This window comes from Nothobranchius furzeri, chromosome 11 (genome assembly GCF_043380555.1).
Source record: "Nothobranchius furzeri strain GRZ-AD chromosome 11, NfurGRZ-RIMD1, whole genome shotgun sequence".
Lineage (NCBI taxonomy): Eukaryota > Metazoa > Chordata > Actinopteri > Cyprinodontiformes > Nothobranchiidae > Nothobranchius > Nothobranchius furzeri.
In genome coordinates, this window is record NC_091751.1 from 455,001 (window position 1) to 470,823 (window position 15,823).

The 15,823-nt window shown below is 40.8% G+C and overlaps 1 protein-coding gene across 1 annotated transcript in view; it reads right to left on the reverse strand.

Annotated features, from left to right (window-relative positions):
* LOC139073197 (uncharacterized) overlaps nucleotides 1-15,565 on the reverse strand; it is a 16,168-nt gene extending 603 nt beyond the window's left edge. Inside the window, exons 1-8 of the mRNA XM_070556157.1 lie at nucleotides 15,419-15,565; nucleotides 12,593-12,630; nucleotides 5,372-5,657; nucleotides 4,089-4,163; nucleotides 3,953-4,009; nucleotides 3,572-3,646; nucleotides 1,203-1,274; nucleotides 1,049-1,123 (exon numbers count right to left, since the gene is read on the reverse strand). Of these exons, the coding sequence (XP_070412258.1) occupies nucleotides 1,049-1,123; nucleotides 1,203-1,274; nucleotides 3,572-3,646; nucleotides 3,953-4,009; nucleotides 4,089-4,163; nucleotides 5,372-5,657; nucleotides 12,593-12,630; nucleotides 15,419-15,470 (730 nt within the window). The 5' untranslated portion in view covers nucleotides 15,471-15,565. The remainder of the gene's footprint in view (nucleotides 1-1,048; nucleotides 1,124-1,202; nucleotides 1,275-3,571; nucleotides 3,647-3,952; nucleotides 4,010-4,088; nucleotides 4,164-5,371; nucleotides 5,658-12,592; nucleotides 12,631-15,418) is intronic.
* Between the last annotated feature and the right edge of the window lie 258 nt (nucleotides 15,566-15,823).

The following is a 15,823-nucleotide window of genomic DNA, read 5'->3' on the forward strand; positions in this document are numbered from 1 at the left end:
GATTCTGTTATATATATATATATATATATATATATATATATATATATATATATATATATATATATATATATATATATGTATATATAACCCTAACCCTAACCCATTGAAGACAGTATTAAACTATAATGAGCGTTTGTCAGCTGTCTCATACTCATTATTTGTTCACGTAACGTAGTTTAGGACTTTAGAGAGAGAGAGAGACGCCTGTCATCCTTTTCAGAAGCTCAGGGCGGGCTGCTGTGAGCTGGTTCTGACCCAGAAACCAGCTAGACTGGGCTGCTGGTATTTTTAAAAGCTGCCCATCCTCTTCTGGAGGTCGGGGCGGGCGGTCCGACCCTGATCTATGCTCCAGAAGCCCGCAGGTTATTTTCAAAAGCCTCCCCTCTGAGGATGGCATGCTTGTTGAACTCCATCACATCACTGGGATTGTAACCCTCTGGTCTGAAGTGTTCACCACAACGACCGCATTTTTTTAAGCTGAAGCAGAAATGAAGTCTCATATTTTCAGCTGCAAAAAACACCTCCAATGCACAGAAGATAGTGCCGTTGTTTTTCTTATTTGGAAACCCGAGGACTCGATGTCCATACAGGCTGGAGTTTGTATACCCACCACAAACAATAGTTTATCAAAATGAACACAATTCTAAACTAGTGAACACACACACTGACTCAATAACATGATCTCTCTACCCTAAAACTACCTACCTGCCACACTGAGCTGAGGCAGCGCCAAGCTCATGACTCCCTCTGGCTATATCAGAGGCTAAGATTTAGAAAAAAAAGAGTGTTTGTAGAAGCTTTGCTGAAAAATAGCACTTTTTACTCGAAAATTTATGCGGTTATGTACTTTAAAACTCATAAGCATTTCAAATTGTACTTTTTGGACAGCATTTTACATGAATTTTAAAAAATAACCTGCAATTTGCTCTTTAATGGCCTTGGTTGCTGGTGGTGGTCAAAGTGAACCGGCGGTGCCTAATGTGCTTGTCAGTAGGAGCCACAACTTTTAACACAACATGAGCCCAAAGACACAAATGCAGAAATGTACCTGTCTTCTTTTTCTTCTTGAAGCCCTCTGTTGGTTCTGCAGATTTGGAGCTTTGGCTCAACAGTTTTGCCTGATCTGAAAAAAAAACATGCAGAACATATTGGTAACCAATATGATAGCAACAAGATTTATGTAACATCAGACTTCAGTAAACCTTGTGCTGTCTCATCATGTGAATCTTCAGGTGATTCAACAATCTTTCTTGACCTTTTTACTTTGTAGGTTCCTTCAATGAGAAGAAAAACAACTGTAAGTTTAAGGTTCGACTTCATCTAGCTTTGACTCACATGAGAAACAAATGTAGATGATGGCAAACAATAGACCTTTGAGAAAAAATTTGATTAAAGTGTAACCTTTATTTAATGTTTATATAATTCATGTGTTTGTTATTTCATTACTTTGGTCAGTACAGTAATGCTTGTGATTATGTAGATTTGAGTTCTGGGTAAAAGAGGCTGATCTGTTTACAACACCTACTGGTGGATTAGGGGAAAGAAGACATGCTGTGTTAACAGAAAAGCGTAGGAGAGAAAAAAGGAGGAAGTGGAGTAGCAGCGGCTAACTGCGCGTTTGAGTTTTCTGTCCTGCCGTTCGGAAATAAAGAAGAATTATAAAACCCAACTGTAGCCTGTCTACCATGTACTACCGAGAGCCGGCAACCTATCTACAAAATAACGGTTACAAAAGTCCTCTTCTAGAAGAGAATACCAAATTTTACAATTATAGGCACACTATGACTCTGCACCTGTTTCTGGATGAAAGACTACATCACTGAACTCACACAGAGTCAAAACTGGCCTGTATACCTATATACCCCTTCATTACTGGCTCCCCAAAGAGCAGTGTGTTGAGCCCCTCCCTCTTCTCTCTGTACACCAAATTACCCATCAAACCATCATCAAATATGAATAAGACACAACCATCATTGGACTCATCTCTGAGGAAGATGAGTACACAAAGTGGAGCTAGTGCAGTCCTTCAAGTTCCTGGGCATTAATCTCTCTGAGGACCTCACCTGAAAATTACACCACCCAGCAAAGGCTGTACTTTCCCCTGGATGGATCTGGTTAGTGAGCTACATCTTTCTGGCCTGTGAGCTGCATACTGTGGACCGCTAGACGTAATTGTTTTCACTAAATTCTAGGGATGCTCTATATTGTCTTTTTTACCGATATCTGATCTACCAACATTGTCGACTCGTAATTTCCTATAAAAATGCTCGATATATGCTCTCACAAAAAAGGAAAACTAAAACATTTTAGGTTTTCAACATCTCTGATCATTTATCATGCATGCTTATATTTTAAACATTTTCTGTGCAAAATGACAACTACTTCAATAAGTAACAGGAAAAGTGCCATATTGATATTGTCTCCAACAGCAGCTGAATCTCTTTCTCCCCAAGTGTGACACTAAGATGGTGTATTAGTTGGTAATGGATTTTTTCTTAATCTGTAAATTGCAACTAAGATGATAAAACATTTATAAAGATCTTTAGATGAGAAAAGTAAGCCTTGGGTGAATATTCTTTTTGTTGTTTTAGTGGTTTTAGTGGTAAAAGTTGGGTCATTAAACGACTGAAAACGATACATATTTTCCGATATTAAATTTTAATGGCGATATCGGCCAACATTAATGTTAGACCAATATCTGACATCCCGTCATGCCATCAGGATGCAGTGTAGTATCATATGTGCTTCTCGTCATTAGACAGTACTGAGCTACAGCCAGAGCTGCTGTCCTTAAGTTCTATTAAGCTCGGAGCGGTGCGCTGTTTGAGAGTGACTACTGCACAATGGAAGCAAAAGCACCGCAGAATGGCAGTGGAGAGGTTTACTCAAGAAAATTGCTGCACACCAGCGCACACCAGGAGAGGATCAGCCACGAAGCAGCTGCTTCGATGTGCTCCTCATTCGACTTGCGAGATCACATGATCCCTAGAGACTTCACAGGCTACAGTTTATTTATGCCGTCCGCCATTAAACCAAAAAGAAGGAAATCACGTTGTTATCACTGTTTGATGTCATATATGATGGAATATGATACTAGGAGTAAATAAGCCAATCACACGTAGGCTTCATTTATGTGACATTGCATCGCTGCAATACTTTTACCATGGATTTTACACTGAAACTGTGTGTGATTTCCCGTCTAGCCCAACGGTAACTGCGGAAATTGGTGCATCCCAGGAGTGGCTTACAGAAAAATTAGAACATGATCTTATCTTTAGCGCCTCGGCATGCCGCTCCTGGGCCGCGTCTGAAAATTGCCCTGACGCAGCTTGTTTGTGACACTCCATATACTATTATGGACTCTATTGCAAGCGGTGCCACGCCGCTGGCGTTCCACGGCGTTGGCGTTCCACGGCGCTTTTGCTGCCAATGTGCAGTAGGCTTGAGAGTTCAGCATGGTGTGTATATGCAAATCTTTAAACTAGCAAAAATGAAATGAGTATATGATAAAATACACAGAAGTTTAAACCCAACACCCAACAGCACAAAGACAAATGAAGAAAAAATGTACCTATCTTATATTTCTTCTTGATGTCCTCTGATGGTTCTGCATATTTTGAGCACTGGCTCAGTGGTTCTCCCTGATCTGAAAAATAAAGAACATTCAGAATATATTAGTAACCAAAGTGAATCAACTACATTTATGTACCAAATCACACTGCAGTGAGTCTACGGGTTTCAGCAAGAAGGAAAGAAAAGCTGTAAAGACAGTAGTGAGAGCAGTCATGTTGTCTGGTTAAGAAACGGCATAAACGAAGAAAAGACGGGAGGTAGAAGAGGTTGCAGAGCTCAAAATGTTGAGGTTATCTTTGGGAGTGATGAGGATGGAAAGGATCAGGAACGAGTGTCACATATGTAAAATCCATCTGCAGTGAACCTTGTGATGGCTCACCATCTGAATCTTCAGCTGGTTCAACCTTCTTCCTTGGCCCTTTTCCTCTGTACGTCACTTCAAAGAGAAGAAAAACAGTTGTAAAATCAAGTGTGACCTTATGATCATTAGGTACTTTAGCCAAGCAAAAGTTTACCTCTTTTTCCTGCTGTCTGTCTGTGATCATCTGATGGTTCTGCTCTTGTGGGCCTCTGAGTCAGAATGTCAGGTTCTACAAGACAAAACATTCATGAACATCAATCCTGTCTGACAGATACCAAATAAAATACTCAAATGTTATCAAATAAGTAAGAAAAAAACTTTTTTACCTCACTAAATCCTACAATAATTTTTTAATGCCATAAAACTAAAATAACAAACTGACCCCTTCTTTCCACCGGAGCCGTCAGCAGCACGTTACTGCAGCAGCACGTCTTGCTCGCGTAAGCTGCTGCTTGGCCCTTCCCACGAGATGCGAAGCAGCAGGGGAGCAGCTGTCACCGACAGAGCACGAAGTCACACAAGTGACTTCGTCAGTAAACACAACAAGCAGGAGAAAACTACAACATGGCTCCAAAAGGTTTGCGTTTTATGTTCTGTCCGTTTTATAATTGCCAATACGGACCTGAAAAACAAAGGAGACCGCTAGCTAGGTGATAACTTCTCACGGGGCCGCACAGTTAGTAACTTTTTTTAAAGTAAAGCAACCGGAAGGCAGTACATTTCTTAATTCTAAAAATCTCGGGAGCTTCGCTCCGTTTCCGCGTCCGATTTCCTGTCTTTCCTTCCCCAAAAATGTCGCACTTGACCCGTTTCAGAGGCGTTGCGCGTAGAAAATAGAACCGGCGCATAAGGACGGCAACATGCTGCTGACGGCTCCGGTGGAAAAGATTCTGTTGACCACAGCGGTTCCTTTCAGCAGCTAAGACGTGCTGCTGCAGTAACGTGCTGCTGACGGCTCCGGTGGAAAGAAGGGGTAATAGTCAATGGATAACTGAAAATCAATGAGAACTGTTACAGTTGATCACTAAGCAAAACATTTTTTCAATTCTACAAATCGTTTAGTTCCATTTTTCTGTTCTTATCTCATACAGAGTAGCAAAGTTTCTGTTTTTAGCTTATTTTGCTGACAGTTTCAGCTACTTCCCGAAGGTGACAGGAAGTACCCAAAACTGTCAGCAACATAAGGTAAAACATAAACTTTGCTACTCTGTATGAGACAAGATCAGAAAAATTGAACTAGAAAAGAAACACAGAAAGAACATAAGGAGTTTTAAAGAAAAATACTAATATTTTTTTTCTCTGTGGCACTCTATTTCTTTCACATATACACAATTTGAATTAGTATCTCAAACTATTGACTATTCATTTGAAATGTGACTGAACACATGGTCATCATTTAGCCTTTAGTGCAAGTTTTAACGGTAACACATGACCTACCCTCATCATCTTCATATTCCTCCGGATTTTCTTCCTCAGTATCTGCATTGTAATGCATGTCCAGAGCTTCATTACTTTTACCACTGTCCATCAGTGTCTTCTGTTCATGAACATAGCTTTGGCTGAGAGAGGTTTTGCCAGGGTTTTTTAATGCATCATGTGTCTTCATGAGCTTAGGCTGTGAAAAGGTTAGTTCATCCTCTGAGGAAGGAGGAGCTGATGGGATATAATCACTGTCCAAATCATGGCTGGAGTCTGAGAGAAAGTCCTCTGAAGCAGAAAGCTCCTGAAAGAAATAGAGCAAAGACTCAAGTTTAGGACAGGAATTTCTAAACCACAATTCTTAACTTAACCTTTAATTACACTTCAGAAAAATATTTCCAGCTGCTGACTTTGGTTCATTCTTGCACTTCTTACCTTGCTGCTGTATTTTCAAAAAATTTTCTCCAAAATACGTTTAGCTCTAATATAGGGCTGGACGATAATTCAATAGTTCAATATATCTATCGATAGACATGTGGTGCGATAGATAAAAAAACTGGTCAATAAAACTTCGATTAAAAAGTTTCCTTTTTTCATTATAACCTATCAGGTAGCAGCATACTAGACTCACTACTTAAGCTTGGTTTATGCTTGACGCATTTACTTTCCGCTTGGTGATGCGGCTCGCGGATGAAACTCGCTTCACAAATTGCAGTGTTTATGGTTCATGCGGCTTGTCTCTGCGGTGAGCCAATATTCTCCCAAACTGAATGGGGCAGTATGGAGCTCTACGGCATGCATCCAACACTACACCATAGAAGAAGTAAAAATTACTGTTGTTTACAACATGGCATTCCAGCATTTTTTAACAGCATCCTCATCTTTTCTGACAGTGCGAGCTATTTCTCTCCACGAATTATTAACAACATGTTGATCACGGTGATCTCTGAGAGCTGAATCATACAAATGTCTATTTACGAACCTCTGCCATACTAGTTCTTGCCAGTCCGCCATGTTTTTCCGCGTCCGACCATCCGCGTGGTTAGAAAATTTCCTAGGTGTGCGTTGCGGAAAGTTTGGGCCGTGCGGAGGCGCGGTGGAGGGGCGTGGTTGTTAAAATGACGGAACTTTTCCGCGTGGAGCCGTGCGGACCTCGCGGACGCGTCAAACATTAACCAACCTTCACTCCTAACCAATCAAAACCACAGACTCGGCACGCTACGTCACCAGGCCCTCCCCTCTCAAACCAAAAGAGAGCGAAAGGAAGCAAGATGTCTAGGGCTGCCATGATTAGTCGACTCGTCACGACAACGCAGACAAATAAAATAAACCTTATTTTATAAACAATTTTTTAAAATGTCGCCTGCTGCGGCACGTTGGGCTTTTGCGTCCTGCCTCTCTGCTCAGCCACCACTTTGGCTCCAAGGCGCATGCGCAATGGTGGACATCCAGCTCAGCCTTCATCATCGGAGAAAGTGTCGAGTCGCAACATATCTGAAAAGTTTGGGAGCATTATACTAATTCAAAAGAAAGCCACATGGTGCAAACTCTGCAAAGCAAAACTCTTTCACAGGAGCACATCGGCGATGCACGAGCATCTTAAGAGGAAGAACAGAGTCGCCTCGGTAAGTTTACCTCTTGTTAGCAGCTGACATCAACAGAGTTTGTTTATGTTTATGTATTTAGCAGACGCTTTTGTCCAAAGCGACTTACAAGTGATAATCGGCATGTTGCCCTTGAACAACAACAACAACAACAACTTGACATCAGTCATGGGGAGGAGGGAACAAGGAGTGGACAGTAGAGAGGGGGACGGGTGCAGGGAAGGTGCAAGTTTAGAAGATGCTCTCTGAAGAGCAGGGTCTTCAGGAGTTTCTTGACAATTGAAATGGAAGCCCCTGTTCTGGTAGTGCTTGGTAGGTCATTCCACATTTGTGGAACGATGCATGAGAAGAGTCTGGATTGTCCTGAGCGTGGTGTAGGCACTGCTAGTCGACGATCCTGTGATGACCGGAGCGGCCAGGCCGAGACGTAAGCCTTTGCAAGAGGATTCAGGTAGATGGGAGCCGTACCATCTCGGACTTTGTATGCTAGTGTTAGCAGTTTGAATTTGATGTGTGCTGCTAGCGGTAGCCAGTGGAGCTCAATGAACAGAGGGGTGACTTGTGCTCTTTTTGGCTATTTGAAGACCAGACACACCGCTTCATTCTGGACCATTTGAAGAGGTCTCACAGTACAGCCTGGAAGACCAGTTAGAAGGGCATTGCAGTAATAGAGGCGGGAAATGACAGTAGATTGCACCAGGACCTGAGTGGCATGTTGTGTTAGGTATGGTCTGATCTTTCGTATGTTATACAGCGCAAAGCGGCATGAACGAGCAACAGAGGCAACACGATCTTTAAAGGTCAGGTGTTCATCCAGATTTCGAACTGCCTTTGAAGGAGCCAGAGATAGGAAGTCATTTTGGATTGAGATATTGTGCTGTATGGATGGGTTTGCTGGGATGACAAGTAGTTCAGTTTTAGAGAGGTTGAGTTGGAGATGGTGGGATTTCATCCATTTTGATATGTCAGAGAGACAGTTTGATCTTTGTGCAGAGACAGTGTGGTCGTCCGGTGGAAATGACAGATAGAGCTGGGTGTCGTCTGCATAGCAGTGGTAGGAGAAGCCATGTGATCGAATGATCTCACCCAGTGAGGTGGTGTATATGGCAAAGAGAAGAGGTCCTAGAACAGAGCCCTGGGGGACTCCTGTGGCAAGATGGTGCATGGTAGAGGATTGTCCAAGCCAAGAGACAGTGATCCCTCGCTACTTCGCGGTTCGTTTATCGCGGATTCACGACTTTGCAGATTTTTTCTTTGAAGCCTTATTCAAGGGAAATTCGCCGATTCGCGGAATTTTTCACCGATTCGCCGTATTTTTCTGTCATGTTTTGGGGTAAGTGTCTAACCAAAGACATACAGAATCAGACTCGAGTCGAGGTAAAAGATAAACAATAATTTGATTTCTTTAATGATGAGAACTGAGGGCGCACTGGTGATCCAGTGGAGGGTAAACCAGGAAGCGGCAAAATGCGGAAGTTCAGGGTGAATGTGGAGTTGAGCCGGGGTGATATCCAGAGGCGAATTGTAGATTTCCAGGTGGCAGAGTAGACGGATGAGGAGGACGAGGTAACGGAGAGGGAGCGTGAGCACGGTGGAGAGCGGGACGGCAGAGCGGAGTTGGTATCCAGGCAGCGAACCGGTGAGTATCCAGAAGTCTCCAAGATGGGAGAGAATCCGGAGGAGAAGCGAGTCAGGCAGTAGTTAATCATACGGCGTGGTATCTGGATAACCGTCCTCCTTTTAAAGCCGTCCCGCTGATCAGGCTGATGAGGATCAGCTGCGCTCCCTCTCCTGTTAAATAAATACTGTAAATATGGTGTCCCTACTTCGCGGATTTTCACCTATCGCGGCCAGGTCTGGAACGCATCTACCGCGATAAATGAGGGATCACTGTACACTAAATGATCGTCCTGTGAGGTACGATTCAAACCAGGCATGTGCTTTCTCTGTGATGCCCATGCTAGAGAGTGTGGACAAAAGGAAGCCATGTTTGACAGTGTCAAATGCAGCCGATAAGTCGAGCAGGATAAGCACTGAGGATTTGGCAGTCTAGCTTCTTTTAAGGATTCCATCACTGCTAAAAGAGCAGTTTCAGTGGAGTGGCCCTTTTTGAACCCAGATTGGTAAGGGTCAAGCAGACAGTTTTGTGAGAGGTATTCTGTGATCTGCATGAAAGCCACCTTTTCTGTGATTTTGGACAGAAAAAGGAGGAGAGAGATAGGTCGGTAGTTCTCCACATGATTTGGAGGAAGAGATGGGTTTTTTTAGCAGAGGTTTAACCAGAGCATGCTTGACAGAGATAGGAAATCCGGATGTCAGTGAAGCGTTGATCACATAAGTGCCTGCTGCAGCTACTGTAGGAGCAATAGCTTGGAGCAGCTTAGTCGGAATGGGGTCCTGGGCATGTAGTAGGGCGGCTGCACGTGACAAGCTTGGACACAGTTCTCAGTGAGAGGGGAAAAAGAGGAAAATGAAGCAGTAGGGCCTGAGATGGTTGGGCTAGAAGGAGATTGTGGTAGCGAATGTTCAGGAGTGGCCAGTTGAGTAAACTGATAGCTTATAGCTGCCAGTCAGTGAAGGATGAGGCAAAGGTGACTGCTGATAGATTGTTGGTACGAGGTGGAGAAGGAGGGTTGAGCAGAGTTTTGAATGTCGAAAATAGTTTTTTGAGAGTCAGTAGAGCTGAGAAGAGCTACTTGTGATTATAGCTGCAGCAACACCAGTAGAGATGGTGACGTTGTTACCTTTAGAACACGTTTGTATGTCACATATTTTTGCTCCAGTTACAAACGCTAATGATTGATTCCATCCCGCTACGTTAGAGTGGAGTTTACAGACATATATATGACAACAACCATCTACCAGGCTGGTCCCACTTCACCACCATGATTGAAAAGAAGAGTTACACAACTTTTAAGATGTGTGTGTGTGTCAGTTTCTCTCTAGATACAAATAAAATAAACATTAGAATAAAATGCATTTATGAAAAAATAAAAAGGTCGCTGACTGAACAATCAAGAAACCTAATAGTTTTAAAGCATAAAACATTTTCTTTGTGTTAAAACTTAACCTACTTTATTTGATTTAACAGAATGATTAATCTGGTAAATAAACTAACTTTAATATCTTTTATCTTTACACTAAAGCAGACCCTCAGAGCTGCCGATGATCCCTGACTGCTAACGTGTGGACTAGCCGTGCTACAAAGGCGTACCTTGGTGTGTCCTGCTATTTCCTGAGTGAAGATTGGAAGATGAAGCACTTCAACCTTGCCACCATGCCTCTTGTGAACACAAGTCATTTTTGGTTTTAGGTGCCTACCTCCATGTAGTTGTAGCATTTGTATCAACAGGTTACAAGTTAATTAAAGTTGTTTGCTAAGCTATCATCTTGTCTTAATTATTAGATGGCCCATAGCTGATCACACTTCAGACTAGAAGCTAATGATGGTATATTAGTGCATCCTGCTGCAATAAGCTAAACTTTTATAAATGACACGATTAGTCGACTACTAAAATAGCCATTTGTGGAAGCCCTAAAGACGTTGCAGCAAGAAGAGGCAGAGAAAAAAAATCAAAATACCAAAAATAAAATGGCTAGGGGTGCATGTAAAATATTTTCTACATTTTTAAAAAATATATATATATTTTTCAATAATTATCAATTATGATCAATTTAAAACAACATTTATCTACATACTTTTTTGCTATATCATCCAGCCCCACTCTAATAGGCCATTGGATGCTTTTCTTTAGACTTTCAGCCCCATGTGCTGAGAGTTCAGACTTTGGCTCCAAAATACAACTTGGCAGTGGCCAGAAAGAAATTTTGGCTTAATTTTGGGACAACAGTCTGTAAAGCTGCTGCCATGTGACCCCTGCACTTTATCATGTGACAGTAACATGAAGAACATCCTGCAGTCAACAGAGTTGCTCTGCTGAGCTCACACCTTTGTTACAGGACTTCTTGAGTCTTCTAGTCCGACATTAGTGCAGTAATGAGGGAGAACTACATCTATTCATCTTTCTATTCATGCATGCGCTTTTTATACCTGCTTTATCCATTTGGTGAGATGGAGTACATCTGGACAGGTCATCAGAGAACCAACACAACCATCTACACAGCTACTTTCACCTAATGCCATTTTAAATCGCTGTTTTAATGGTGGTATTAGTTAATGTGAGACACAAAGACTTAGCAGCACAGTAGATTGTTTTAGTAATGAACAGGTCATAGTGTGGTATTTAGCATGATGGAACTTGTGTGTAGAAATGTTCTTAAACATAACACATCTGACCATGCGTACGAACAGCATCTAATAGTAAAATGGTGTAACCGTAGTATTGAAGGTCTCAGTCATCCACGATTCTTCCTCATTCACAAATTATTTTTACCCAATCAGTAATTATGTCTGTGGAGAAACAGTTTTGTCGTGTAATTGATATTGGAACCGATAAAAAGGCATCTGTGACCGACGGGAAGCTGACATTGTAGCATGGTAGATCTGTTGTTGTTGGAAGATTTAGCAGACCGTGTTCTCTAGTGGACATTTTCCCTGTAGTGAGAATCTAGAGGTGCTTTTGAGTAGATGCTGCCTCCTGACAGAGATCCTTCTGGAGCTGTGACATGATTTGAGACCCTTTGTGGAGCCACTGACAAACCACACTAATCTAATTCCAGTCCATACTCCGTTATTGACAACTTTGTGATTTCTTGCCACTGGGACCTTCCAACATGAGTTAGCTGACAGACTGGGCCAATGCTGCCATCAGTGAGCTGCATTATGCCCTCATGAATACAGTGGCATTTTAATGGTGAAAAATCAGGCAGATTGTTTCCTATCTTGATTTGTTCTCAGTTTAACCCTCCCACTGTCCTAATGGGTGACCCCCGCAAGGAAAGTTGACCATTGAGCAGGATTGATGGTTTATCTCTTGAGGTCCACGTGGCAGGGGTGAGGTGGTGCTTACTCCTCACCAATGCCAGCTGTTAGCTTTCTCAGCAACCTTACTAAAGGAACTTTTCTTTCCAGTACAGGAGGGGCCTCTGGTTTATTACGGTTAAAAAGCATTAATCAAGCTAGTTAAAGTTGGGTTGCTATAACACACTGGCAAATAATTTAGTTCCAAACCAAAACCTGAAATAACAGACAGCTAAAGAATATTCTAACCAGTAAATAGTTGTAAATTAAATTTTTCATATATGTTGGTAGTACGTCCATTCCAAGCATTAGCCTGACCCAGGTTCAGTTTACTGGCAATCACAGACGTTTTTAATTCAAACAAAGCTGTTTAGTGTCAGTACTGATTATGTTTGGTTAAAAATATAAATTTGTTATATATGATCTTAAAGTTATAAGTAGAAATGTCTAAACAAATTTAATACAACACTAAATCAGTGAATATTTTGTTTGATTACCAGCTGCCTTCTGCCTTCATGGTGACCAAAATCCTAAAGATGTTTCTAAAACAATTTTTTTGACAAAATAAAAAAAAATTGTCTGTTATTTGTATTTTCTTTTCAAGAAAAAGAAGGGAGAAAAATAATAAAATTCAATTCGAATTTGGAAGAAAAAATCTGAGATTTTATTTTTAAGCCATATTTAAGTCCTATAGGATAATTAAGAAATACTTACCATTATCTCTTCCTGTTCTTCTTCCTTCTGCTCATTATCTACAAAAAAGAACATGTAAATGTGAAGGAATTTGCCCCCAGTGCATTCATTTCTAAGGTGCTTACCCAACTAAACAGCACATTTTATCAAGCTTTTTTGCAAAATCAGACACATGATATAGCATAATTAATATATGAATATAATGAAACAAAATAAATTAAAATATAAAGTACAATCAGGAAGGCTAGAAAAGTCAATAATAATCCCAAGTGATCTGTTTTCAATTGTACGCCCGTTGTGTTAACCGTAAGCTGAACAAAAACGGGCATAGTTGCTCACTCTGCATTGACTGTGGACAGTGAGGAGACCCATCCAATACAGCGACAAAGCTGTTACGTTCTCCAGTGGCCAATGGGGCATCTACGTATTCATGGCTATGATTGGAAGTATTTTCCTTGTTTTAGGTAATGCTTCCAGGGTTTTTCCTGGCTCAAACTGAGGCAGAGGTGGTACCATCTTGACCATGCACCAGCACATGCATATTCTGTGCATTCAACTGCCTCACTTTTTTAAAGGCAAAAATATTTTTTCATTAAGTGTTCTCATCTAAGTTTCTGTTGATTAATTGAATATCCCATTTGACAACGTTTCAAGTGAAACAAAACTGGTTTGCTGCTAAAACATTTGAAATAAAACAACAAAATTATCAGGCTGAAACAACAGACTTATTATAAAAGGTTCAATAATATGCATTAGATTGTGATTTAGTTCCTTTTTCCCATCTGATATTTAAAGTTTAAAATATTTTTAAAAATCGACCTACATTTCAGTAACATTTTAGGTTTTCATTAATAACCCTCACCTTAGTCAAAATAACACATAAATATATCCAGTAAAATATAATGGATTTCATTAACATGCATTTGTATTGGAAATGGTAAGAACATTTAATTTCTGCTGCTAACAATGTAATGGTGGCATTAGGGTTGTCACGGTAACCAGTGTAGTGGTAAACCCCGATAAAAAAGTGGACAATAATAATAATCGTCTTGTTTTAAAAAAAATATATTATCTCGGTGGATTACCGTGGCTGCAATGTAGGCGCGGTGACCCTTACCGACCACCGTATCATCTGCTGCAGTTGCCTGCAGCACATGCGCACTTTGTTGTTTACAACCAAAACTTTCTTGAGGCTAAAGCCGAAATAATGGCCAGAGGAGGAGACGGCAGCGCTCAGGACATTTATTATCTCTCAGAGAAGACAAAGTTGGAAGTATGGGCATTTTTTTTGGATATATGAAGAATGCCGAGGGACAGTTGATAGAAGACGGCTATCCTGTTTGCAGCACGTGCAGAAAAAGTGTCTGTGAAAGGCAGCAACGCTTCAAATTTCATGACACATCTGCGTGACCATCACCCACAACTCTACAGTCAACGCAAGGCAAGTTAACATTAGCATTTTAGCTAAAATGCGTGATCCGAGGATTTGGGTTGAGGGAGAATGCAACGATTCACTATATAAAGCAGCCACAGCGCCGCTACCTGCATATAAAAAATTGTCGCGGACACCCCCATATTGAAATGACGCTATGCATTACGGGGCTCCCAGGGGCAGATAAGAGTTGGTCTCTCACGTGGCGGCCACACAAATTTGAACGCAGGAAAAACCCTAGCTTCTCTTCTACAGCTGTATATTTAGTGTGTATTAAAAGTAAAATATGAAATAAAACTTGGCTGAGTGGAAGACAAAAATGAGCTATGAGTACTGCCGGTAACCGGCAGAATGCTGTTGTGGTTTAATGTTCACTAGCTTGTAGTCAACTTTATAGACCGTCTTAAACTATCAGCTGATTGTTTGCTTAACAGATTAAATTGTTCTCCTGTATGGGAGTCAGACAATTTCACTCTGTACAAGGAGCACAGGAGACGAGACTGAGCTGCAGGTTACAGTGTTAGTCTGTGCAGCTAAATTTTCCATCAAAAAGTACCATGTTCAATAAAATAATTTTATTTAAAAAATATTCATGTGTTGTGGTTAAAATTGTGGGTCCTTAGTGTAAAAGTTTCAAATACATTAGGTATTTTGACTGTAAAAATTAATTAACTTAATTCACTAACCTATCAGCAATACTTACAGCGTTTGTTTGTCAAATAAAAATCACAAAAAGATCATCTCACAGTGGTAAACTACTCGATTTCCACCCACAGGCTGTTGGCTTACTCAGTTACTGTACATTGACCATTTACTGCACACAGGTCTACAATGCAGTTTAGTATTAGTAATTACACATTACAGGTTGATGCAGCAGTTTATTTTCTTATTCTCTGTGTGACTTAAAATAATTAAAACTAATTAAACTGCTAATGCACCTCAGTGCTTTTTTGCTGGCATAGTTCCAGGATGAACGCACTTCCGGTAATCATTGTAGTTCTGGACCAGTACTGGTATGTTCAGAGAAGCAAACTCATAGATTGGAAGCAAATGTCTTCTTTACAGTTTGAATTGACTAGAAAGTCAAAGGCAATAGTTTGGGCTACAAGTCCTTTTGTCAATATGTCATGCTTAATCCCGGTTAGCAAGCTAAAACAGTGGGTTGAAGTTTGCAGCAAAGCAAGTACATTCAAAGCAATAAAAAGGATCCCTGCAGTGGTTTAAGGAATAAAGTAAGATAATTCAACTGTTCTGAACACAAATAAAAGATAAAAATGATCCCCTGATTTTACTTTGTCAAGCTTACAACACAGGCTACACGAAACTACACCAGTTGTCAATATTTTGACAAAATAAACAAAATACATACACACAAACACATCACACAGTTAACTATGAATAAAAATAAATCTTACCTGGTTTAGTTGCAGACTTTTTTCTGGTTCCAAACACTGAAACAGTTTCCATCTGCTTCTCCGATGCTCTGCAGCTGCGTGAATCCCCTCACTGATGTTGCTTTCAGGAGCACTGGGAAAGTTGAGAACTGTGTGCAGATCTCCACGTTTTAAAATATTTCTTTTGAAAAATTGCTCATGTAATGACTTTTAAGGAAATTGTTATGCACTTTTTAACACAGTGTGAAATTTATATTTAAAAAGACAGGGTTCAGATTTGATGTTGAGTGTAACTAGTGTACTGGTAGTTACACATTTTCCTTGAATGCAGCAGAGGTTTAAGAGTTAGCCAGTCCACTGTTTAATGCCACCCATCCCCCACCCTGAGTTAGCCAGTCCACTGTTTAATGCCACCCATCCCCCACC